Here is a 24,302-nt window from a genome sequence, read left to right as displayed (position 1 = left end):
CTGGAGCCTGAAGGTTTGAGGTCCAGTGTCGGCAGGGCTGGCTCCTCCTGAGCCTCTCTCCTGGGCTTTCAGGTGGCAGCCTTCCCTAGTGTGTCTGCGTCCCAGTCTCTCCTTAGGAGGACACCAGCTCTACCGGGTTAGGATCATCCTAATGAATTTTATTACCTTGTCACCTCTTGAAAGGTGCTATGTCCAAATAAAGTTGCATCCTGAGGTCTAGGGGGTTTGGGCTTCCAAACACATGAATTTTGGTTTCGGCTCTTCCCTCTGCATTGCCTCCACAGCTCCTCACCTGTCTCTGGGCCCCCCTTCTGTGACCAAACTGCTCTAAAAGCTCATGAACAACACTTCTCCCCGCAGGTCACCCGTAGGAGCACGCAGCTCCACTCCCACCTCACTGCACAGTTCACACATGCTTTGTTTGCACACGCACATGCAAACATGCACGCAACTCAAAGGAAACGCTGGCTTGGGGACACAGGTGTGCCTCTGACAGCCCCAGGATCTTGTTCTGTCTCCTGAATAGCGGTGGATGACCAGCGTCCAGGTTTACCCATCCCCCAGGTCTGAGGAATGAACTCACACACCGCTGCCTAAGCCCATGGGCCCTCCTCCAGGCCAGGGCACCAAGGCAGCCCCCCATAGAGCCCCCACAAGCCCCCCACATCACCGCCTCCCTGATCTGTGGTGTAAAGGACCCAGTTTTTGTTTTGGATTTGTTTGTTTGTTTTTCAGTGCTGGGTAAACCCAGGGCAGCTAGGTAAGTGTTCTGACCTACACCCCCAACCCAGTGACTCAGTTTTGAGACCGGGTCCAGAATACCTAGTGTTAGTGTTGGGGTCGGAGCTTGGCCTGCTTCCAGAGCCTCTACCTAAACCCTGCCCTGCCTCCTTTCTGCCTGAGAGGGGCTCCCAGGAAGGGGCAGGGCCCAGCTGCTGTTTATACTGGTGACCTAACTCCTGCTGGGGGTGGAGCCCGTCCCACACACTCCCTGCCTTCACCAAAGCCCCTTGGTGTGCAGCAGTAGGACCCAGCCTCAGCTGCCCCAGCACCAAGGCTGCTGCACCTCCTGCCCAGGGCTTTGTTCCTGAAGAAGGTCGGAGACAGCTGAGGCCCCTGACCACCGCAGCCATGGTAGGTGCTCATGGTGTGGACAGTCAGTCCATCTGTGCTGTGTCCAGACTAGAACCATGACCCAAGTGTGGGAGGGCAAAATTATGCCACATTGGGGGCCAAGGACCCTTCTGACATAAACTTGAGGCTCCGGGGAGGCATTGGGGTGCAGGGAGAGCTGCAGGGGAGGAAGGCTGGGCTGGACTCAGCACCTTCACTAGGTTGCTGGGAAAGTCACCTCACCTCCAGGGCCTCAGTTTTGGCTGCTGAAAACAGGAGTAAGATCACCTAGTCCATGTCACTGATGTAAGATCTAAATAAGTCAGGAGCTGTGGTGCACACCTGTAATCCCAGCAGCTCAGGAGGCTGGGGCAGAAGGATTGAGAGTTGAAAGCCAGCCTCAGCAACCGTGTGGCTCTACGCAATTCAGTGGGGCCCTGTCTCTAAATACAATACAAAAAATAGGGCTGGGGATGTGACTCAGTGGTCGAGTGTCCCTGAGTTCAATCCACAGTACCCCACCCCCGCAAGAAAAAAAAAAAATCTAAATAAGATATAAGGATCCCAGCACAGTGGTGTCCAACAAAGAGAGTCTTATCTCCAGGACTTGGTGCTATGGATTAGAGGCCAGAAAGACTCTGCCATTGAACCTCCCAGATGTGCCCCTTCCCTGCTGGAGAAGCCTGGTGGGGAAGCTGAGAGCCAGGAGCTGCCATTCCTCCTGGCCACCAGGGCTCCTGCAGTCCCCTCTCTGGGCCTTGCTCAACTGCAGCACTGCTGGATCCCTCAGAAAAGTGCCCAGAGCAGGGGCCACCTTGGGTCCTGCCTTCTTGGGCTCTGCCCTTGAACTCATTTAGCCCCCTAAACCTAAGAATGGGCAGAATTTTCCATGCAGTTGCCATCAGATCAGAAGATATCAAGGAGACAATATCAGGGGGCCCTGCATGGAGACCCACAATTTCAGAGTTTCCAGTGCATATTTGATCTTCAGGTCAGGCCCTGACCTGAGAGCTGATTAGGGCAGAGAGGAGCCTGGGCCCACCACTGTGACTCGGCTTCCCTCTCCACAATGGTGGGGAGTAAGGGAGACACAATCGGGCTCGAATCTCAAAAGCCGGCTTACTTGGTGAGACACGACATTTTTCCTGGTACAGGTTCATGGGCATAAAGGGGTCCGGTTCCAAAACTGGGCAAGGACCTATGGCTGTTGCCCAGAGATGTACTATCAGCCCACATCTGTGGAAGAGGTTAGAGAGGTGAGTATCCACCTCTGCTCTGCTGCCCTGGCAATGGAGAGGAGGCTAGAAATGGGACTCGCTGGGCTAAGGTCCCACCCCAGCCCCAACCCAGAAGTGCTGGTCAGTGGCCCCTGCCCACCTCTAATCTGCATAGCCATGTCCCAAGGACCTCAGATCTGCTCAGTCCTCTTCTGTGATCTGCACGCGTGCACACACACAGGTGCACAGACATGTGTGCACACTGTCTCATCCACACTCACACTTGCATGGATTTCTGAGAAGAATCAGCGGATAGTAGGGAAGAGCACTGGGTGTAGGAAGGGAAAAGCACCTGGAGAGTCCTGGGGGGGTGGCTGCAGGTGGGGACAGGGATGCTGGCAAGGCAGGGTGGCTTTGGATTGATCAGAGGGGCAAAAGACTCCATTTGAGGGAGAGAGAGGGAGCTGGGGATGTGTGGTGGTTCCTAAGCAGACCCCTGCCCTGTGAACCACTAAAAGCAGGAGGTATCCCTGCCGGAAAATGGTGTTACACAGTTAAACAGGTGTCTTTATTGTAGAGCACAGAGGCCTTCAACATGCTGAGCAGCAGTGGGGAGGGGGAGGAGCTGGCGAAGACCAGCCCCTGCACAGCATAGCCTGTGCTTCCTGATCTCATAAGACTGTGAGCGCCTTGTGGAATAAATCATAAGGCCAGTGTTCTGTAGCACAGATAGGAGGCTGTTGGAGCAGGGAGAAGACAGTGAACAGATTCATTTAAATGACATCATTCACCCATTTATTTCTTCACTCAACACTCTTTGGATGCCACCTATTTTTGCCAGGCCTGGAGTAGGCTCTGCAGGTTCAAAGTCAAATTCAGTCACTGATATTGTCCCTGAGGAGCCCTAATTGGAGCATTGGAGGCAGACCACAGGTCCTTGTAGTCAAGCTAAGGAGCTTGTGTCTTATCCTTAGGACCCTGGGGCGCCCTTGGAAGGTTTTGTGTTGTAAGGATATGATGGGGTTTGCCTCTAGAGAGCCCTGAGCTGCAGCAGAGAGAATGTTGGAGTGGCAGATTGGGAAGGTCCCTTGGATGTCTATCCAGGACCACTTCCAGGCCCATACTCTCTTTCTTGTGTGACCTGCACAGCAGTCTGGAGTCAGGCGAAGTCCCTCAGGCCTGGTGCATCTCCCGGCTGCCTGCGCCCCCTGCAGGTTAGGCCAGGATCCTGCAGGTTCTCCCGCTGCCTCTCTAACTCTTGTATTGTCTCTGCAGGTACTGGCCCTGGCCAGGCAGCAGAACAAGAAGGTGAAAGTGGTGGGTGGTGGCCACTCACCCTCGGACATTGCCTGCACCGATGGCTTCATGATCCACATGGGCAAAATGAACCGGGTTCTCCAGGTATGGGAGCCCTGGGCTCCCCCTCTGCTGGCCCCAAGCTTGACAGCCTCAGCCTTCACCCAGACCCCAGGGCACATGCTCCTCAGCCTTTCCCCCCAGTTTTCAACACCTTGCCACCCCGAGTCCCCAGAGTAGCACCCTGATCCCTGGCCTTTTCTCGCACACTCCTCACTTGAACCCTCCCTGGATTTGAGGAGGCCTCAGGTCGGGTCGTCCCTTCGGCCATGGAGAAGATGTCTACTCCCCTCCCCTGACAGAGCCTCCTCTCCACTTTGCTAGAACTGGAGCAGGGAATCAGATTCCCTAAAGGCAGACTTGCAACGACAAATTCAGAGAGACCTGAAGTGGCACTTACCTAGCTTTCGAAGAGGAGAAATTAAAGATCAGAGAGGGTCAGTGACTTGCCAGCCAAACAGCAGCAAAGCTGGGCACAGACCCAAGACTGACATGAGCTCTGAGCTGGGATGCCGTCCATGCAATTCAGAGCCTACACTTGGCACCTGCCAGCAACTCAGGGTCCTGCCCCTTGTCAGAACTTCTTTTCTCACCTGCTCCGGTCAGCACCCTAACCTATAATTTTTGGCAAATAATCCCCTCCCCAAGCCCCCTAGCAAAGATCTGAGTTTCTCTTATTGTTTCCTCATTTGCTCAGGCTGACAGTCTCTACCTCTTAGAAAACATCTGGGCTAAGATATCAGCCATGGCAGTAATTAACTCTGATTGTTAATTAGTGAGGACTGAGCTCCAGCAATTTATTTTTACTGAGCTCTGTGCTCCAGGTCAATGGAAAGAGCATGAGCTTTGGAGTCCAACAGATGTGAACTCTCATTTCAGTTCTGCCACCAGGGTTTGTGTGACCTTGGACAAGTGACTTCAAGTCCCTGAATCTCAGTCTCACACCTGTAAAATGCAGAGATGCTCCTACTGCTCAGGGCCACTGTGGGGATCTCACGACAGCACCTTTGTTGCTTGGTTGGGCATCAAACAGATGCTATGTCTCTGCCCTTCCAGTCTCGGCCTTTGCCTAGGTCTTCCCAGGGTGAGATAAATGGAGAATCTGAACTCCATTTAGGAAAGTCAGGACCCTATAGGAGCAGGACCTCTTTAGTTGTTTACTTTGCACAGGAACACGAAGAAGTCTCACTGTCCCAGTCTGTGCAGGTGGGCAGGATCCTCGTTCTGGCTCTGCCGTGTGAGTCTGAGCAAAATACTCGCCACCCTGGGTGTGCCTCTCTTCCTCCACCCAAGCTCCAGCACCCTCGGGCCCCATGCCCTTTTATGCTGCCTGCAGCAGGAGCTGGCTCAGGATGATCACCAGCTGGGACAGACACTCATATTCCCAAGGATCCTGGCTGCTGAGGTGAGGCTGGGCAGGGGTCTGGTGCCTCCCAGCTCTGCTGGTCTCTTGCAGGTGGACAAGGAGAAGAAGCAGGTAACCGTGGAGGCTGGCATCCTCCTGACAGACCTGCACCCACAGCTGGACAAGCATGGCCTGGCTCTGTCCAAGTAAGAGCCCCTCCTCATTTACAGGTGGGCCAGGGCTGCCCGCCACCCCCTGCACCGGCCTGGGCCAGACACCAAAGAATCTGGGGGATTCGAGAAGAGTGTTTCTCAGGGTGCTCTTCTTTTTCTGGATCCCCGTTCTTCCCCCTCAGGATGTCTGTCTCTTCCTCCCCTATGGGTCCAGAGGCTCTTCTGTGGGGACCGAAAGCAGCAGGAGTTGAGTTGAACCTTACGTAAGAGTCTTGAACAAGGGTGTCACAGTGGCGCATTAAGAGTGCCTGAAGTTTTTCAGTAAGCAACTTTAGGGATCAAAACACAAGGATATGCAAAATAAGCACTCAGAGGAACAGAGGAGCCTGGGGACCAAGCCACAGGGCTTCCTGGCATGCCCATCCACGGCCCCGCTTGTCCCTCCATCCAAATGTGGTGTCAGTGATCGTTCAGGTGTGGTATCAGGGGATTTCCATCGAAAAAAGTCAAATGCAGCCAGAGGAGTAGAGCTCTGCATTTCAACCATTAGGAGAAGGCGGAGACGGCTGTTTGGTACATTGGTGTAGCGATCTTACTGCAGCTGGAACTCCACCACAGAAGCCTGAACTTGGCCTTGGTGCCTCAGTCTTATCATAGGGCCTGGGCATCGAAACTCCTTTGCACTCTGGAAACCATCTGCTCCTGCCCCTCTCAGGGTCACAGCAGTGCCTACTGTCCTGGAGTGTCTGCCCTGTGTGGACCTCATTCAGGCCCTGGAGACGCAAAGCCTATCAAAGCCCAGCCCTACACATAAGGACTCCCAGCCAGGGGCAGACAGGTGCAGAAACTGTCCAGCCCAGTGCAAGGCGGCAGACTCCGTGTCACCCAGGTGGCCTGGGCACTGTAGGCCTCCAGTCGGCCCCAAGGTCAGCCTTGACAGGAGGGGAATGTGCGAGAGGGTGGGAATCAGAGCAGGGTCCCTGCAGGAGGATTCAAAGATAACTAGATATTACTCAGGAAAAAGAAAGGAGGAAGGGATCCCAGGCCAAGGGAAGGCAGGCCTGTTATCTCCACCCTCTCCAGGCCAAAGTTGAGACTTTCTTCCCCTGGGTCCCTCTGTGAGGGACTCAATCCAGGGGGCCTGTTGTCCTTGGTATATTCAGAAGGAGCCATATCACCAACTAACCCAGCCATCGTGGACATGGGTAGACAGGACAGTGAGGGGGTAGGGGGTGGGTAGGGGAAGGCTAGATAGTGCTTACGTTTCTCTCATCCTCTTCCTGTTCTTCCAGGGCAGCCCCCAGGCTCATCTCCTCTCCCTAGGAAGATATGAAGGGAGGTTTTCCAGTCATTGTTAAATGGCCTTGAAAGTAGGATAAGTAGGCCTTTGTCCTCTTGCAAATGGGGCAGGGCCAGGCCAAATGCCCACCCCCCACCCCCCCACCTCCCCCCACCCCCGCCATTTTCTACTGGTGAGACCCAGGCCCAGCCTATTTCTCTATGGGACCACAGGCTACCTGGGTTGCTGGGTAGCCACAGTGTAGCCCCATGGCCCTGACTGTCCTTGGACCATCAGTAAATATTTGTTTCCTTCTCCCTTAAGCTCTTGCTGAATGTCTCAAAAAATTCCCAAGAAGTTAGATATTTTTTTAAAAAAAACTCCTGTTCCACTCCTCTTCCTTGACCCTGAGATCCAGGCAAGAGTTTCTAATTCCCACCCCCATAGCACACGCCTCCAGAAGGGTGCTGCTCCCCTATGGGTCCGTCCCCGGTGCCCACAGAGCTCCTCTTACCCATTCTGGTGCCCGGTGCCCCAGGCCGAGGGATACAAGCTTTATCCTGGAGTCCCCAAGGAACCCCGCAGGTTTCCCAGCAGAGAGTGGAGGGGCCCCCTCGTCCCCTCTCCTCACCAGCTCCCACCCTCCTGGGCTCTGTGTGTGCTTGGAACCACAAGGACTTCCCAAGCTGGCTGCAGGGGAGTCTGTGAAAGCCTGTGCCATTGCCCAGTGGAAAGATGTGGGTGGATGGAGGAAAGTGGCCTTGTGGACTGGAGACACCCCAGACCCCAAGCAGGCAGCCTCCCCTCAGACTACACCAGGCCCCCTGGCTCCTCCAACAGTCCACTGAGATGAGGCAACCGAGGCACAGAGACAAGCAGGGACAGCCGTGCTGCCCGGCCGAGGGTAGATGTGGGTAAGGCCTCCACTCAATCCAGGGGCCTGTTGTCCTGAGAAGCCTAACTGGTCTCTGGTGTCCCTCTTGCTCCCTCCTGCTGAGTCCAGCCTGGGAGCTGTGTCAGACGTAACAGCAGGTGGCGTCATTGGGTCCGGAACCCACAACACGGGGATCGAGCACGGCATCCTGGCCACTCAGGTGGGTACCCTGCTGCCACAGGCAGGGCAGGCACAGCGTCTGCGCACCTCGAGCTCAGCCCATGTCCTCTTTGATGGAGGGAGACTCGACAGGGGCCCTCCAGGGATGGGGCTGTTCAGTTTAGCAAGTGGGGTCAGGGATCAGAACAGCAGCCAGATGGCCCATGGTAGAGCCCATCCAGGAGGGCCAGGGATGTCTGGCCTTTCCATAAATACACTTCTTGAACTTCATGAGGGTCCAGCTTGGGGAAGGTCTGGGGCTCAAACCTGCAGTCAAAGCCTCACTCCACCACTCCCTGGGCCGGCGCACGTAGGTAGATTGCTCAGCTTTTCTAGACCTTGCTGTGAAAATCATCAGCTAAAATGAAGAGTGAGAAATGGTGAATGGGAAATGATCCTTAGGTAGCACACAAGAAATGGACAGCCACCAAATGGCAGTTCAGAGGATGCTGTGTCCAGAGCCAACCTTCCCGAGTACATAGCTTTAACTTAACAATCTGCCTTAAGAGAGGCTGATCTGCAGGGGGTGGAGTCCTCCATGGACTCTGCCTTTTCCTGCTCAAAGCTGGTTTACTGCCCAGGAGAGCCCAGTGGTATCGGGGGCTGAGGACAGCATGAGAGCCACCCCACACACACATTTGGCTGTAGACCCAGCCCATTGTCCAGGACTGATGTCAAGCCAGTTTCTACAAAACGATCAGCAGAGAACAAAAGCAATCCTGAGCGAGCATACATCCAAATACATGCAGGATTCCCTGGCCACCTCTCTTCGGAAGCCCTGGAAGCCATGTCTGGAAACTATGAGAGTTGCTTACTATTGGATTTTGCATCTCAGGCCTATGGCAGCTGACAACTTTAGTGTCCACTCTACACTAGGCAGATATCCACAGGCATGGCACATTCTCTCATTGAGTCCTTGCCCCACTTTCTGAGATGGTTGTTGCTATTATACCCATTTCACAGGTAAGGAAACAGAGACAAAAGAACATGAAAGTCCGTCTGTAAACACAGTGTCCACCCTTCATGGTGTTTAAGTCCCATCGAAGCATTGCACAGGCCAGCTCTCATCTGCTGCTCTGGATCTTAGACAGAATCTGGTTTTTGTAAAAATTAACACGATGTCCTCACTCCCACAGATGCCACCATGCCCCATTTCTGCCAGTTTCTCCTCTCTGGTCCTTCGTCACTGTTAATCAGAATTAGTTCGGCTATATCTTTTCTCTCATGCTGAGCCACTGAGCCGCTAACTACACGTCAGAAACAATTTCCATCCAAATTAGCAGGTAGCAGAGCGTGGAGAAGGCCTTCAACAGTGGTGAAAGAGCGTCCCTCTGGAAATGGGGGCCAAGGGCAGACACGCTCTCACCCATTTCTAACCAAAGTTCAAAGTACTAGCAGCAACCCCAAGTGTCTGGTTGGTGTGGCCAAGAAGGAGGGTGGAATTCCTCAGGAAAAGGGGTCCCTGAGGCAGGGGAAGGCCCAGCGTGGCCAACATGTAGACCAGGAGTAGCTGGGACCTGGCTGAGTTGGGACAGCAGGGCTGGCCTGACCCAGGGGCACACGTGCTCTTACTTTGCCTTCTGTGTCAGCCAGCTTTTTGTCACTGTGACCAAAATACCTGCCAAGAATAACTAGAGGGGGGAAGACCTAGTTTGACTGGGTTTCAGAGGATTCTGTGCATGTGGGCCAGCTCCCCGGCAGACACAGAACAGCAGGTGGGTGTGGCAGAGGAAGCTGCTCAGCTCCCCGCAGCAGAAGGCAGAGAGAGAAGGGGCCAGGGACAAGATCAACGCCCCCAGGGACCTCCTTCCTCCCACTAGGTCCCGCCTCCCCGACATGAATTCAGCCACCAAGTTGAATGGATTAAATAGATCGCCCCACACATGATCCAATCCCTTCCCCAAAGCCCACCTCTGGACGGTGCTGCTCTGGCTTAACACTGGAGCTTTGGGAGGACATTCAAGATCCAAACCATAACCAAGGAGCTTCCCTGGAGCTCTGGGCTCTGGCAGCCCGGTCCACCCCAGAGCACCTCTGGGCAGGGAGGCTCCCTGCCTCCTGGCTACGAGGCCACAGAGGGTGAGGCAGCCATTCCCAGAACACAGGGGATGAGGGCAGCTGAGGGCTGTGCCCACCCAGACCCAGCCGGCCTTTCCCTGCTCCCCTTCTCCTCTGAGACTGAGAGGCCTTGGTCTGACAGGAGACAGGGCGCGGAAGTCCCATGTGATCCTTTGGGTGACTCCTGGCCTCCCTCCTGAGGCAAGCAGGGAAGTGGGGTCGTGGCCTAGCAGGGTTCTGAAGTGTGACTCTTCTCCCACTGCCAGGTGGTGGCACTGACTCTGATGACAGCTGATGGGGCGATTCTGGAATGTTCCGAGTCCAGCAACGCAGAGGTGTTCCAGGCCGCGCGGGTGCACCTGGGCTGCCTGGGAGTCATCCTCACCATCACCCTGCAGTGCGTGCCCCAGTTCCATCTGCAGGAGACGACCTTCCCCTCCACCTTGAAGGAGGTACTGGTCCCTTGCTCACCGCTGCTCAGCCTCAGGAGAGAAGTGGAGGACTTCAGCAAGTCAGCCACATCCCACTGACAGTCCCCATGGTCCCCATGAATTACAGGGTCTGACCTCATCACCCCTTTCTTTAGCCCTGGGGAGTCTGTGGCCTGAGTCCTGTGGGCAGTAAACCCCAGAGGAACTGCAGCGGGTGGCAGACAGGGGGGCAGGAAGGGGGCCTGCCCCAGGGGACAAGGGCCAGATGAGAGCCAGAAGAGGACACGCCCAGGATTCCCTGTGCAGCGGAAGTCTCCGCCATCGTGGAACCGGGCACCCAGGAATAGCCTGTTTAGAGGCCCTGTCCCCAAATACAGTCCCATTCTGAGGAACTGGAGGTTAGGACTTCAACACAAGAATTCGGGGTAGAAATGGAACACTACTCAACCCGTAGCAGAGGTCAGGAGTCTCCTGGGCAGTTGACAGTGAGAGTGTGGACCACCCCAAGAGAGCGGGTGTGGGTGAGAGGGGAAGGTCCTTGGGCACAGGAGCACTCAGGGAATGAGAGGGTGAAGAGGGATTGTGAAGGAAACTAGGCCCAATCAGACAGGAAGGAGGACAGGAAGGAGAGGGCTGGGTTCCCAAGGCCACAGGCTGGCCTCCATGTTGGAGGGGCCTCACAGCCAGTGCTGCAGGGGCTCAAGGATCAATACCCAGATCTGGGTGATCCTCAGGAGGCCACTGCTGACCTCCATGAGAACAGCTTTAGTAGAGCGCAGGCAGGGTAAGGGGTGAATGAAAATCGCATGTGAGGAAGATATGGGCAGTAGTGACCACTCCCAGTCAGAAAGGGGCTCAGCCCCACCTGGCTGTTGAATTTGATTTTCTGCCTCTGGCTTAGGTCGGAACTTAATCATTTTGAAGCTGAATATTTTGACCCAGAGATAAAGGGATTGCTTCTTTTTGCCTGAGGACCCCATGTTCCTTTTCAGATACCAGAGCTGCTGAGTCCTTTGACACCAGGCCACCCTCTATGCTCCCCCTTTGGCCTTACTGAGATGGGTTGAGATTCCCGCCAAATCCCTTTTCCATTACAGCTTCACCTTGGGCTGCCTTCCCCACCCCAACTTGCACACCAGCACACACGTGCACATGCACAGGCGTGTATACATGCTCACACGTCAGCTGACAGCTGTCCATGAGCCTGCAGCTCACCTCAACATGGAGACTTGTAACTTAGGACATTCTTGAAAACTCAGAGTGAAACTTTTAAGCAATGTTTCAAAGTTCCCAATTTGAAACAAAGTTTCAATTGTTTCCAAGTTCCCAGTGGCTTTGATTTTTAAAAGACTATGATGACTTCTAAGAAAAAACAACTGCAATCCCCTCTGCTAAAATAGAACCCACAAGTGCACACACATATAATCACACAACAAAAACTCTCAAGGGGAAGGAAATGGGCTCCGGGGAGAGGCCAGGCCCCTGAGCCTGGCTGGGCTGCTTTCTCTGGGTGACCTTGATCCTGTGCCTCAAACATCTGGGGCCTCAGTTTCATAGTGTTTTACAAGTGAGGTTGGACTTGATGTTCCCGAGGTCTTTCAGGTCTGACATCCTGTGAGCCAGTGAAGCGCTCGGATGCAAAACTGTCCCCTGTTGTCCCCCACCGCTGGGACAGAGGGCTGTGTACTGCGTTACTTTGTCCCTCCTTTGGAGCATCTGCTGAAAGCACTTGGGCCTTGTCCCCGAGGAGGACATGAGCCCACCCAGCTCATCCTCCCAGGGTGTGGGGAGCAGGATTTTTCTCCTCCCATTCACGGATCAGCCAGTGTCCTTGGGGGCTTCTCCGTCTGGGATTCTTGTTCAGATCCTCACTGCCCTTGCACCTCGCAGGAACTCCCCAACTCCTCCTGTCTCTGATGTTTTTTGGATAAAATACCAACCCACCTACCCTCGGTGCATGCCAAGTCCAGGGTCTGAGCCAATCCTGGACTCTCCAGGCTGGATATCCTGGTCACACCTGATTGGCTCACAAATGTCATCCCCTCCTCTTGACATTTATCCCCTTCTTCTTGCTGCTGGGTGATCCGTTCTGCAGTGCAGAGATCTCTTCTGAGGCATCGTTGCTCCCCCAGGATCCATGAAGTATATGGAAGCACTCAAGTAACTCAGTGGGGGGTGGTCAGTTGATCAAGATCATTGATCATCCTTTTCCAAGATTTTCTCCATCTCCTCCCACCCTGGCTAGATGGGGCTCATCTCTGATCCAGTTCTGTGCTCCCCTATACTGTTTCTCCTAAAGACACCTCAGTAAGGTTGTTGGATGCTGATCACAGTTCTATGAAAGGAAGCAGTCATTCCCAAGCCCAGAAAGTGTCAGAGTCAGCTTTTTCATGATACAGGACAGTAGGGTGAGGTCAGATGTTGGTCCAGTTCTGTGAACGCGCTGCTGAGAACGAGCTGTCCTTGTGCCTTTTTACAATAAATTCTCAGCATTGTCCACTCATTGTAGCCTGGATCACATGAAATCATAGTAACTCATTCCCAAAAACCAATCCCATAGCATTATTACTCTAAATTTGAGGGACAGAACCACTAGAAACCTTCATGCCAATAGCTAGCAAAGCAGCACTTCCTCTGAGACTAAAGTCCTTTGATGGTGCTCCTAGGAAATCCATGATCCCAGGGACCCTCATTCTCCAGACAGGACAGTTTGTTGATGGTGCCACCAGTCAACAACCACTTAGTGCTAGATGAGGACCACAGAGTCACTGTGTCTAGTTTAGCGCTAAGCCGCCCTTCCATCATGGAATCATCCCGGGTGGGAAGCTGCACAGGCGTATTTCAGGAACCAGAGCCGAGAAAAGGGGACCATTACATTCACTGCTGGGATTTGGGACTTGAATCCAGAACTTGTTTCAAGACCAGAGCTCTTCCCCCAACCCCACAACTGGAGATCAACCCCCAAATCTATACTTTGTCACAACTTGACCCATACCTGCTTGATGGGTTTCAGGGAGATGATTCACCTGTGACATTATTTCAGTGTGTCAATGATGAGCCACTTCAGAGCAGTTCATTAAAGAACTACTCTGCATCGGGGGATAAGAAATAATGATAATGATGGTAGCAATGATGACAATGACAATGAACGAGTAACTGTTCTAGAAACTGTAGTGTATGCCTACCTAGTGCTTAACATGTGCCTGGTATCACATTAGGCACTGCCTGGCCATTATCTCATTTAATCTTTGTGACAGTCCTGGTTTTACAGATGAAAAACTTGAAGCAGAGTGATAAGTAACTCTACCAAACTCGTAATTGCTTAAAGTAGGACACACGAGAAGCCACTTGTGTCCTCTAAACTCTTTGGGGAAGTCATCCCGTAAGTGGACCATCTTAATACCCAGCATATTTGAAGACTCGTTCTGTGCCATTTGGCAGTGTGTGGACAATCCTAAGTGTTTCCTTTTGCCAGAGAGAGACTGAAGCACACCTGGCCCCTGATTCCCAGTGTTCACCTTCTGTGACCACCAGTCTCTTCCCTTTCCTCGTGCTGTTCTAGGTCCTGGACAACCTGGACAGCCATCTGAAGAAGTCCGAGTACTTTCGCTTCCTCTGGTTCCCACACAGTGAGAACGTCAGCATCATCTACCAGGACCACACCGACAAGGTAGGTATGGCGGTGCCCCTGGCCCTGCCCAGCATCTTGGAGAGGGTGCTACCCAGCCCCAGAATGACTGCCACTTCAAGCCTTCCTGATGGTCAGGGAGCTGGGAGTATGGCTGAGTGTAAGGAAGCGAGTATCAGGGTCAGAGAGTGGAGGGAGGGAGAAAGGGGGCAAAGTGGGGCCCTGTGTATCCAGAGTAGGGACCCTGAGGGTGTGTTCAGGGACAGCCTAGATGTCGGGAGAATGAAGCAGAGGACAGGGCAGGACAGATGAGAGTCCTAGACAGCTGGGCTGGACCTCAGAAACCTCTCTTATGTCTGTCCTTCCCTCTACGCCCCCACCTCCAATCGCAGAGTGGAAGAAACCACTAGTTTGATCTCACCCATGTCCTTGGCCAACGGCTGCTTCTCAGCAGATGAAAACAAAGCCTCACCCAGATGAACACGGAGGGGGCCACAACCCCTCCTGTTGGGGGCAGCATGGGTTCATAAAGGGTAATTGCTGGACCCCTGGCTTGTGGGCTTTCCAGAGGAAGGACAGATGAATATCTTTACCTTGTGCAAAGTAAATGAATAAACACTTGGAGAAAGAAGCATGAAACCAAAGGTTAGAGCATAGCACCTGGCTGTACCTCCAGGAAGGAAGGCTTTCAGCGGCCCCACCCTCCACCTCCACCACCTTCCTGCACAAACCACATCCCAGACACCAAAAGTCAGGAGGCAGCTCAGCCCTGGCCCTGAACTGATGACACATTCTCCTTCCCAGCCCCCCTCTTCTTCAGCCAGCTGGTTTTGGGACTATGCTGTTGGATTCTATTTACTGGAGTTCCTGCTCTGGACCAGGTAGGAATGCAAAGGTACCTTTTTCTGCAACTGCCATATGCTGCTAAAGATGCAGCTCATCAGAAGAATAATGCCCCTACCTTTATGTATGCTAGTTGTGTCTGTCTCCTGGATCTTGGCAGAAGTTTGCATCCCTGGATGCACATTTGAATCACTTGGGGAGCCCTAGGCTCACCTTAAGGGCAATGGAAGTCATTAGAAGAGTTTGAGAGAGGAAGTATTTTAAAATGAGCCATCCAGCTGCCAGGAGGGATGGCTGGGAAAGAGAAAGAGGGAATGTGAGAAGAAGCTGCAAGCCCACGTAAATGATGCCTATGATGAGGTGGTGACTGTGGAGATGGAGAGAAATGCATGAATGAATGGATGATGGATGGATGGATGGATGGATGGATGGATGGATGATGGAAGGATGAATGATGGATGGATGATGGATGGATGATGAAAGGATAGATGATAGATGGATGGATGATGGATAGATCCAAAGTATATTAAAACAAAAACAAAAAAACACATGGTGTATTTAAAAAGTTGAAATGTCTAAACCTAAGAACAAGTAAGTAACAGATGTGCCCATGCATTGATGAAATCATCTCCAGGCTCCTTAATCGGGGTCTACCTGGGACTGACCCTCTGTCAGTCACTTTAACAAAGCGAGTATCCCAGTAGGACCAGGACTGCAGATTCATTTCCTAGCGGTGCATGGCTAAGAGTAGGAGACATAACATTGACACATAATGGGCACCATGTGGAGATACTTCATCCTGGGTCAACCTTCCAGTGACAGGAGATAAGAAATGGAGAATTTCATTTTGCACCTTCTCTGATGTTGACATCTCCTCTCCTCCTGGAGGCCATTCCACTTGTTCCCAGGCCAACTGAAGAGTTTCCTCTCACCCTCCCAGAGTCTTGTGTGCATTCCCCAGGGGTGGTGTCACCCTGTGATAGGTGCCTGAGTACAGTCCATCTTTGCAATGAAGTGTCTGGCATCTGATGCATAAGACTCATTCCCTGGGTTTGACCATGAGAAAATACAGTGGGAATTAGTCTCAATCTAGAGTCCAACTTCCTGTCTTCAGATTCCTGCTGTTCTACCTAGCAGGACTGGGGCAAGTTGAAAAATGTTTCCATGCCTCAGTTTCCTCACCCATAAAACAGAAGTGGTAATAGTATTCCTGACAGAGTTGCAAGGCCCCAGTGAGATCAGGTAAAACTCTTAAGCAACCCTTGGCTCATGGAGGATGTACCAAGTGTTGGCTGTTATCTTTTGCTCTGAGAGGTGCCATTCACTTTTCCCCTACTTCTGGCTCCTGCCTGCCCAACTCTCCCCTCCAGAGGACACTGCTTAGGGGCCTGTAGAACCAGATGATTAGCACATCTAGGATGAGCACAGTTGTCATCTATTGGTCCTCAGGTCATCCTAGCCCCTCTGCTGGATCTCCCTCAAATGCATCCACTCCTTTCTGGTGCTGCACCCAGACACTGTCCTTGTAGCCCCACAACGGCTCCTTCCTTCCTCCCACCTCACCCTGCACCCTCCACCCAGTAGCCAGGCTGATCATTCCAAAAGACAAATTAGATGATATCACCTCCTGCCTCAAGGCAAATGGGAGCCTCATTAAACTAAAATTCTCAAGCCATGCAGTGTAGCCTTCTAACCGGGCAGTTTAACAGTTCTTTGTGTGTTCACAGTGTTGTACAACCATGCCCTCAGTCTAATTGAACATTACTATCACTCCCCATCAGCATTCCCCAACATCCCAACCCCAACCCTGGAAAACAGTAATCTGTTCCCTGTCCCTATCAATTTGCCTATTCTGCACATTTCATGTAATGAAATTAGATGGTATGTGACTTTTGTGACTGGCTTATTTTGCTATGTGCATTGTTTCCAAGGTTCTTTGTGTGGTAGTATATGTCACTATTTCTTTCCTTCTATGGACAAGTAATATTCCACTGTAGGGCTAGACCACATCTTTTTACTGATTCTTCAGTGGATGGGCATTTGGATTGTTTCCACTTTTGGGAGCCCCTGGATAATGCTGCTGTGATTTTCATGTATAAGTTCGTGTGTGGACTCATTTTCAGTTCTTTGGGCACATGCCTAGTAGAGGAATTGCTGCCTCAGATGCCAATTCCATGCTTAGCTTTTTAAGAAATTGCCAGGCTTCCAAAGGAACTTACTAATTTATAAGCTCACTAACAATTTACGAAGATTCCAATTTCTCCATATCCTAACAAAGTCATCCTGTTTAAGGTGGTATCTCATCGTGGTTTTCATTACAATCTCTCTGATGGTAACGGCATTCAGTATCTTTTCATGTGCTTATTGGCCATTTGTGTACCACATTTGGAGGGAGAAATGTCTAATTCATATTTTTTGCTCATTTAAAAAAAATGGATTATTTGACTTGTTACTGATGAGTTTAAGAGTTTTTTTTAATATATTCTGGATCCAGTCCCTTATCAGATATATGATTTTCAAATATTTTCTCTCATTCTACAATTAGTCTTTCTACTTTTTTAATGGTGCTCTGTGGAGCACAAATAATTTAATTCTTGTTAAGTCCAATTTATTATTTTGTTGTTGTTATTTTGTGTTATTGTCTCTAAAAAAAAAAATTCTAACCCAAGATCATAAGGATTTTCTTCTAAGACTTTCAGCTCTTCTGTTGCTCTGATCATTCTCTATGGTTTGAAGTAGGGATTCAACTTCACTCTTTCCTTGTGGATACCTAGTTGTCCCAGCACCATTTGTTGAAAGGCTCTTCTTTTCCCATCAAATTATCTTTCTACTTTTGTTAAAAATCAATTGACCAAATATGTCAAGGTGATTTTCTAGACTCTCAATTCTACTCCCTTGATCTATAGGTCAGTCCTTAGCCCACACCGTCTCAATTCCTGCAGCTTTGTAGTAAGTTTTTATTTGATTCAGGAAGTGGGAACGGATCTGAGTCCACACCCTTCACCATTTTCCCCTCTTGCCTTGTTAGCCTTGGGATGAAATCACACTTTGCTCCTGGGGTTGTTTCTCCTCCTCCTCCTCCTCCTCCTCCTCCTTACCCTCCTCCTCCTTCTCCTTTCTTCTCCTTCTTCCTTCTTCCTTCTTCTTTTTGGTACCAGGAATTGAACCCAGGGACACTTAACCACTGAGCCACATCCCCAGCCCCCTTTTCTTTAAAATATGTAGAGACAGGGTCTCACTGAGTTACCTAGCGCCTAACTAATTGCCGAGGCTGGCTTTGAACTTGCAATCCTCCTGGCTCGGCCTCCTGAGCCACTGGGATTACAAGCGTGCACCATCGTGCTGGGCCTGGGATTTCTTCTCCCTCCGAGGTCTTTCTCTTGTCCACCTGGTGGGTTCCCAGTTACCCCTCCACCCACAGCTCAAACCTCCCACCTTCACTAAGCACTCCAGTGAGTTAGTCCCCCTCCATGCTCCTCACCTTTTTAGTGATCACAAAGTTGCCTACTTGAAAGTTCTTGGTCTTTCTGTCCAGCTCCTCATGACTATGTGGATGGCCTCCTTCATCCTGTATCACCAGCACCTACTGCAGTGAATCATTGGTGGCTCCAGACGGTGATTAGAGCCAGCTCAGCTCAGCAGGACCCTGAGCTGGCCGGTGCCCATGGTGGCTCCCCCAGGCCCAGCACTGGCTACCCCCACAAAGAACCTCTGGACCTTGCCCCTTGGCCCCATGCCAGGACCTGTCCCCCTCTGGCACCCCCTGCCCCAGCTGTCAGCTGCCAACCTGAGGTCTGCTTCCTCCATCTTCCTTCCTGTCTTCGCCTCTCTACTCACAGCCCTGAATATGCACAAGACTATACAGCTTCAAGGACACAATGTAGCGCTGTTCATCTCCAGGATGGGACCAACCCCACCTTCCCCCGTCCCTGAGCCCTAAGAGTACATCATGATGTAGGAGAGCCAGGGCTTCAGGGTGTCAGGCTGGAATGCATGTCCCGAAGGTCCCACCACCAAAGGCAAACATAAATATTAGCCAGGACACAGCCCACCCGAGAGCTTCCCCTCCCCCCTCCACCTGGTCAGATGCACAGGCCCTGGGCGAGATGCTGCTCCAGCCTGGGGAATTTCCTTTGTGTTCTTGCCTTTCCAGTCTAGCCATGGTGAACATTTAACTCATTTATAAAGAGGAGAAAAAAAAAAAGGACCTTGTGTGTGGGGGCCTGCATGTGTGTGTATACACAGATTTTGGCGAGTGAATTTTCTGGAGTGGAAGGCCAGGTGGCAGCTCCTTCCTGGCCCAGGAAGCGCAGAGCCCTCCCTTGGTAATTACCTGGACAGCTCTAGATCCATTTCCAGGGACAAGAACTTGGGACTGGAGACCCCATCCAAGGAACTGGTCCCCACTGGCCACTTAACTCTACAGCAATCCAGGCTTCCCAAGGTGTGGAAGGAGGGTGAATACCACAATCCAGCAATGACTTGCTGAAATTAAAATCCCTCCTGCCCTTTGCCCCAACCAGCTGGTGAGGTTTTGGGACAAAGACATTTATTGCAGTGTGGTCTGAGGTGACAAGAGGCTGAAAACAATCTGAATAGCCATTAATAGGCGAACTGTGGATAAAGGGTACAGTGTTGCCACTGGAGTCCTCGACCAAGGCCTGTCTGTGGGATCCAACAAGTCAGGTCCTACCATCGCCCAAAAACCAAACTGAGAGGGCACTGGTGGAAAGCAGGCAAGGAACTTTCATCACCATAGTTACCCAGGAAGACAAGGGACCCGTGTCCTCAGCCCTGTCTTCCAGGGGCTGACAGTGACTGTTTTAGAAAAGGGAATGGAGACAAGGGTGGGGGATCCACAGAGCCGGAGGGATTGGAAGGATGGCACAGCTGTTAGAGCAGGTGACCTAGGCCAGGTGGGGCACCACCCCAGGACAGGAGCCTCCCGGTCACCATAAGAAAGCTCCTCGTAGCCAGGCATGGTGGGGCACACCTGGAATCACAGCTGCCCGAGAGGCTAAGGTGGATCACAAGTTCAAAGCCAGTCTCAGCAACTTAGTGAGACCCTGTCTCAAAATTTTAAAAAGGGCTAGAGATTCGATTCGATCCCTGGTACCAAAGCGAGCTTTTCTTGCCTGAGACATAGTTTTGATTCTTGTCTCAAGAGCTTAAACCATCCGGCCTCTTGCTCCTGGAGTCCAAGGCGATGTGATGAGGCCCTCCCTCATGAAGTCACAGTCCCCTCACCTGGTCAGCCATGCGGCCACTGAAAATGGTTTAGAGCCCCAAGCTGCAGGAGGGATTTCCAAGCTGTAAATAAGCAACAAAGGCATCCGAGTGTTGAATGAGTACCTTGCATACAGCTGGCACACAATACATGCAAGTATTACAATTATGATGCCCCTCAGCAGAACCCAATGTGCCCTCCCCGTCCCCTCCAGCACCTTCCTGCCTTGCCTCGTGGGCTGGATCAACCGCTTCTTCTTCTGGCTGCTGTTCACCCGCAAGAAGGAGAACAGCAACCTCAGCCACAAGATCTTCACCTACGAGTGTCGCTTCAAGCAGCACGTCCAGGACTGGGCCATCCCCAGGTAGGCCTGTCCTGGGGTGTACCCAGTGGGCCACCCCGGGGCAGAGCCCTGTCACCACCATTCAGAGCCTGGGGGTTCGCCCGCTGCCCCTTCCTCTCTGAGGTCTGGCTTCTGTCCCCTGGGACTGAGCGCAGAGAGAAGACCAAGGAGGCCCTCCTGGAGCTGAAGGCCATGCTGGAAGCCCACCCCAAGGTGGTGGCCCACTACCCCGTGGAGGTGCGCTTCACACGGGGGGATGACATCCTGCTGAGCCCCTGCTTCCAGAGGGACAGCTGCTACATGAACATCATCATGTACAGGTGATGGGCTCACGGAGAGGTTGGGCCAGGTGGGAGGAGGTCCCCCTGGATTTGAATGTGCCCTTCCTCAGTGTTTCAGTGCTGGCTCGGATGCCACTTTCTCTAGGGGGACTCTGCTTATTCTGACAGCTGGAGACGGTCTCTCTCTCTCTCTCTGAATTCCTTAAAACACTTCCTCTGTGTAGGCTCTGATGACAGATGTGGCTAGTCTGTATTATGTTAATTAATGTTCATATTGCTTATGAATTAATATCAATTAGGAATAACTCTGATGCAGATATTGTGGAATGACAGCTATAGTCCACCACATGAGCCCACTCTGGTCAGGGATCCTGACAGCCTGGAATGCCGGGTTAAGAAAGATTCCAAGGCTGGGTATCAGTTTGGCAGGAGAGAGGATCCTGCTTGACACCAGGTGCCTGTGTGCATGCACGTGCCCTCTTGATGGCTCTGCAAGGCACATTCCCACGGCTGCATTGTCTTCGTCCTCCTGAGAGGGGCATCAGGCTCCAGGAAGAGGCTCCTGTCCCTGGGGAGTAGCAGTTCATACATAATGAAATTTCTGCCTCCCCATCCACCTCCGTCCATCACTGCCCTTCTGACTGCATGAGAACACTACCCCCTCACCCTCCCTGAGTGTATTTCTTCAGTGTAAGACCCAGCCTCCGGGGGGTCCAGGGATGATTCAAGAGAGCGCTGCTGCTGAGGGCATCCCAAAGAGCCAGGACAGAGAGTTTTGGGAAACTGATTGAAGGGGCGGGGCGGTGGCTCACATCAGAGAGGAGCAAACTCCTGGTGAGCCCCGCACCCCGTCCATCTATCTATCTTCTCCCTACCTGTGAATTCCAATTCAGAGGTGAGGAGGTCGGCGGGGGAATGCATCTCAACATGTCCATCTGCATCGTTAAAAATGGAGTCAGACTTTTCTGTCAGTCAGTCAATCTGACTTGGCCATTTGACCAGGCGGTGAGAACTGGGTTGTCCATTAGGTCATATGACCACGTTCTCCAGACCTGAACCAGGGTATCCTGAGCTTCCAAGGTTCTGTTAAAAAGATAGCTAAAGCACTGAGCATGTGTATGGAGACACACACATATAGTCATGCGTCACTCAACAATGGGGACATGTTCTAAGAACTGTCAGTGGGTGCTTTTGTCATTTTGAGCATCGCTGGGTGCACTTAGATAATCCTAGGTGATACTGCCTACTGCTCCCCTAGGCTGTAGTTCAGCCTGTTGCTCCTGGGTTACAGACCTGTGCAGCACGTGGCTAAGGAGGCAATTGTAACACGGTGGTATTTGTGCATGTAAAGGTAGCTGAACAGAAAAGACACTGTTTAGGTACTAGGTGACAGGAATATTTCAGCTGCATCATCTTATGGAATCACCCTTGTATATGTGGCACAATGACTTTCGGATACCAGTTAAATAATACACAAGGGGACATACACTCTTCAGAATTCTTTGGGGATAAATGATGCTCTGGAGATGCTGGATAGCCGCTGTCCATGTCCTGGGGCAGAGTCAGCCTTAATCCCCACCCCACGTGGCAAGACTGGGCAGGTACCTGATGACTGGGTTGGATGCAGGGCAAGGGCAGGGCTCATCTCCTTTTGTGGCCCCCCACCCCAGGCCCTATGGCAAGGATGTGCCGCGGCTGGACTACTGGCTAGCCTACGAGACCATCATGAAGAAGTTTGGGGGCAGGCCCCACTGGGCCAAGGTAGGACTCCTGGGCAGAGCAGCAGGACGGAGCTATGCGTTGTGGCTTCCACCAGGGGGCGCCTCTCCCACTGTTCCCCTAAGCTCTCCAGGACAACCATCAGAAACTGATCCTCCCTCCTCCACACTCAGCTCCCCTCCCTGCGCTCTGGTTCCAACACACCAGGACTGCCGTGCTCTCCAGTCTTCAGAGAAATGCCATCTTTCACTTTATTTGATTCTCATAGGAAGCTTATGAGCAGGATTAGGCACAGGCATCAGTGAACCCATTTAACAGACAGGAAAGTGAGGTGGCTCCATGGCACTGAAACCACAGCCCCTCCACTAAGGCACACTGCCCTTGGCAATGGGAATAGCAACCCAGGGCTTCATTCTAGCCCCTTCCTGCTGTGCCTTCCAGGACCCTCTCCCTTCTGTTTGGTCTCTACGTGGTGCACCTGGGCGTGCCTCTGTGGGGGATTGGGGGGGGCCCTCTGGGGTGGCTGCTTTGCAGCCCTACTGAGCTGCAGGTACCAGGGACAAGGCCCGCTGCTTCGGGTTGTCTCCACAGGCCCACAACTGCACCAGGAAGGACTTTGAGAAAATGTATCCTGCCTTTCCAAAGTTCTGCGCCATCCGGGAAAAGCTGGACCCCACTGGCATGTTCCTGAATTCGTACCTGGAGAAGGTGTTCTACTGAAGCTGTAGAACCCCTCGCCTGTCCCAGCCCACCTTGATAAGGGTGGAGATCCAGCATCCCGCAACAGAGGGGCACACCTCCCCTCCAGACCCCACAGCCAGAGCTGGGCTCCCGCAGTCTCCCCTCCTTCCCTCCCTTACCCTCACAGCGCCCCAGCAGTAAGTGGCCCAGCACCCCAATCCCTGTTTTCATCTCTGTGACCTCCTTTTCCTGCCCCTGTAATCAACAAACCTGGGAAAAAGGGGCAGCCCAACATAGTGTGTTTGTCCAGAGGTCAGAGATTCGCTCATTGGCAAGGTCCACCCGCTGGCTAGGTGGGAGTGAAGTCCCCAGGTCTGCAGCTGCAGGGGTCCCTCCCCAGCCCCCTTAGCAAGTGTGTGGGCACAGAGGTGGTGTGGACCTCTGCTTTCTCTCCCACATAAGGCTCTTTCAAATGCTCAGCTGATAGCCTGCCTACAACTGCTCTCTGCCAGAAGTCTCAGACAGCCTGGGTCTGACCTTCAGTCTGTCTCTTTCAGGGGTGGGACCCTCCTCATTCTCTTCTTAATAAAAACTAGCAGTTGATTCACTGTGTTCCCTCCTCTTCGCCCCCAGGGTATCTCTGGGAGCAAGGGTTGCTCCACTGGCCTCCCTCCTGGGGCCTGCCTGGGAAAGGTTTCATATTCCCTCTGGAGTGAGTTTGCCTCTTCCTACCTCTGGGCAGCTCCTGGATCATGCCTTGGTGTTCTTGGGGACTTACTATGCACCAAATGCTTTGGGGGGAATTAAAAGAAACTTAAGATAGCTTTCTGCCCTCAAGAAACATACACTAACCATCTTTCTCAAGAGATTAACATCTAGAATACACAGAGCACTCCTTTGCTTTGCCAACAGAAAGGCAATCCCATCAACAAATAGGCAAAGGACTTCAACCTTAGACATTTCTCTAAAGAAAATACACAAATGGCCAATGAGCACGTGAAAGATGCTTAGCATCACTTACTTAGGGAAGTGCAAATAAAGCCACAATGAGATACCACTTCACCCTCAGGAGGATCAATATTAACAACTATAAGGTTTTAAAGAGCAGAAAATAACAAGTGTTGGTGAGAACCTGGAAAGGTTGGGATCCTGTGCTCTGCTCGTGGGATGCAGAACAGCAAAGCTGCTGTGGGAAGAGGTGTACTCCCAGAGGAACTGAAGCAGGATGTTACAGGGACACGTGTGCACCCATGTTCACAAGAGCCAAAACGTGGAAGCAGCCAGAGTGTTGCTGAGTACATGAATGGATAGGCAAAATGGGGTCTGTATCGACAAGGGAGTGTCATTCAGCCTCAGCAAGGAAATTCTGGTACCTTCCATGACATGGATGGACCTCGAAGGCATGGCACTGAAATAAGCCAGTCACAAAAGGCAGCACAGCACGGGTGTGATTCCATTTAAATGAGGTGTCTAGTGAAGGCAAGTTCATAGACAAATAGAACAGTGGTTCCCATG

At 52.2% G+C, this 24,302-nt stretch overlaps 1 protein-coding gene across 1 annotated transcript; it reads left to right on the top strand.

Moving 5' to 3' along the window:
* Positions 1-1,190: 1,190 nt before the first annotated feature.
* Positions 1,191-22,826, top strand: LOC143397444 (L-gulonolactone oxidase). The gene is made up of 12 exons (XM_076853479.1): positions 1,191-1,199; positions 2,268-2,369; positions 3,606-3,731; positions 5,143-5,237; positions 7,487-7,577; positions 9,901-10,086; positions 13,628-13,735; positions 14,498-14,574; positions 19,978-20,127; positions 20,262-20,426; positions 22,058-22,148; positions 22,698-22,826. Exons 1-12 carry the CDS (start codon positions 1,191-1,193, stop codon positions 22,824-22,826), a joined length of 1,329 nt encoding a protein of 442 aa, XP_076709594.1.
* The last annotated feature ends 1,476 nt before the right edge of the window (positions 22,827-24,302 follow it).

Source organism: Callospermophilus lateralis, chromosome 4 (assembly GCF_048772815.1).
Source record: "Callospermophilus lateralis isolate mCalLat2 chromosome 4, mCalLat2.hap1, whole genome shotgun sequence".
In the NCBI taxonomy this organism is placed as follows: Eukaryota; Metazoa; Chordata; class Mammalia; order Rodentia; family Sciuridae; genus Callospermophilus; species Callospermophilus lateralis.
The sequence above is the reverse complement of the archived record's forward strand: the minus strand, read 5'-3'. Positions and strand labels throughout refer to the sequence as shown.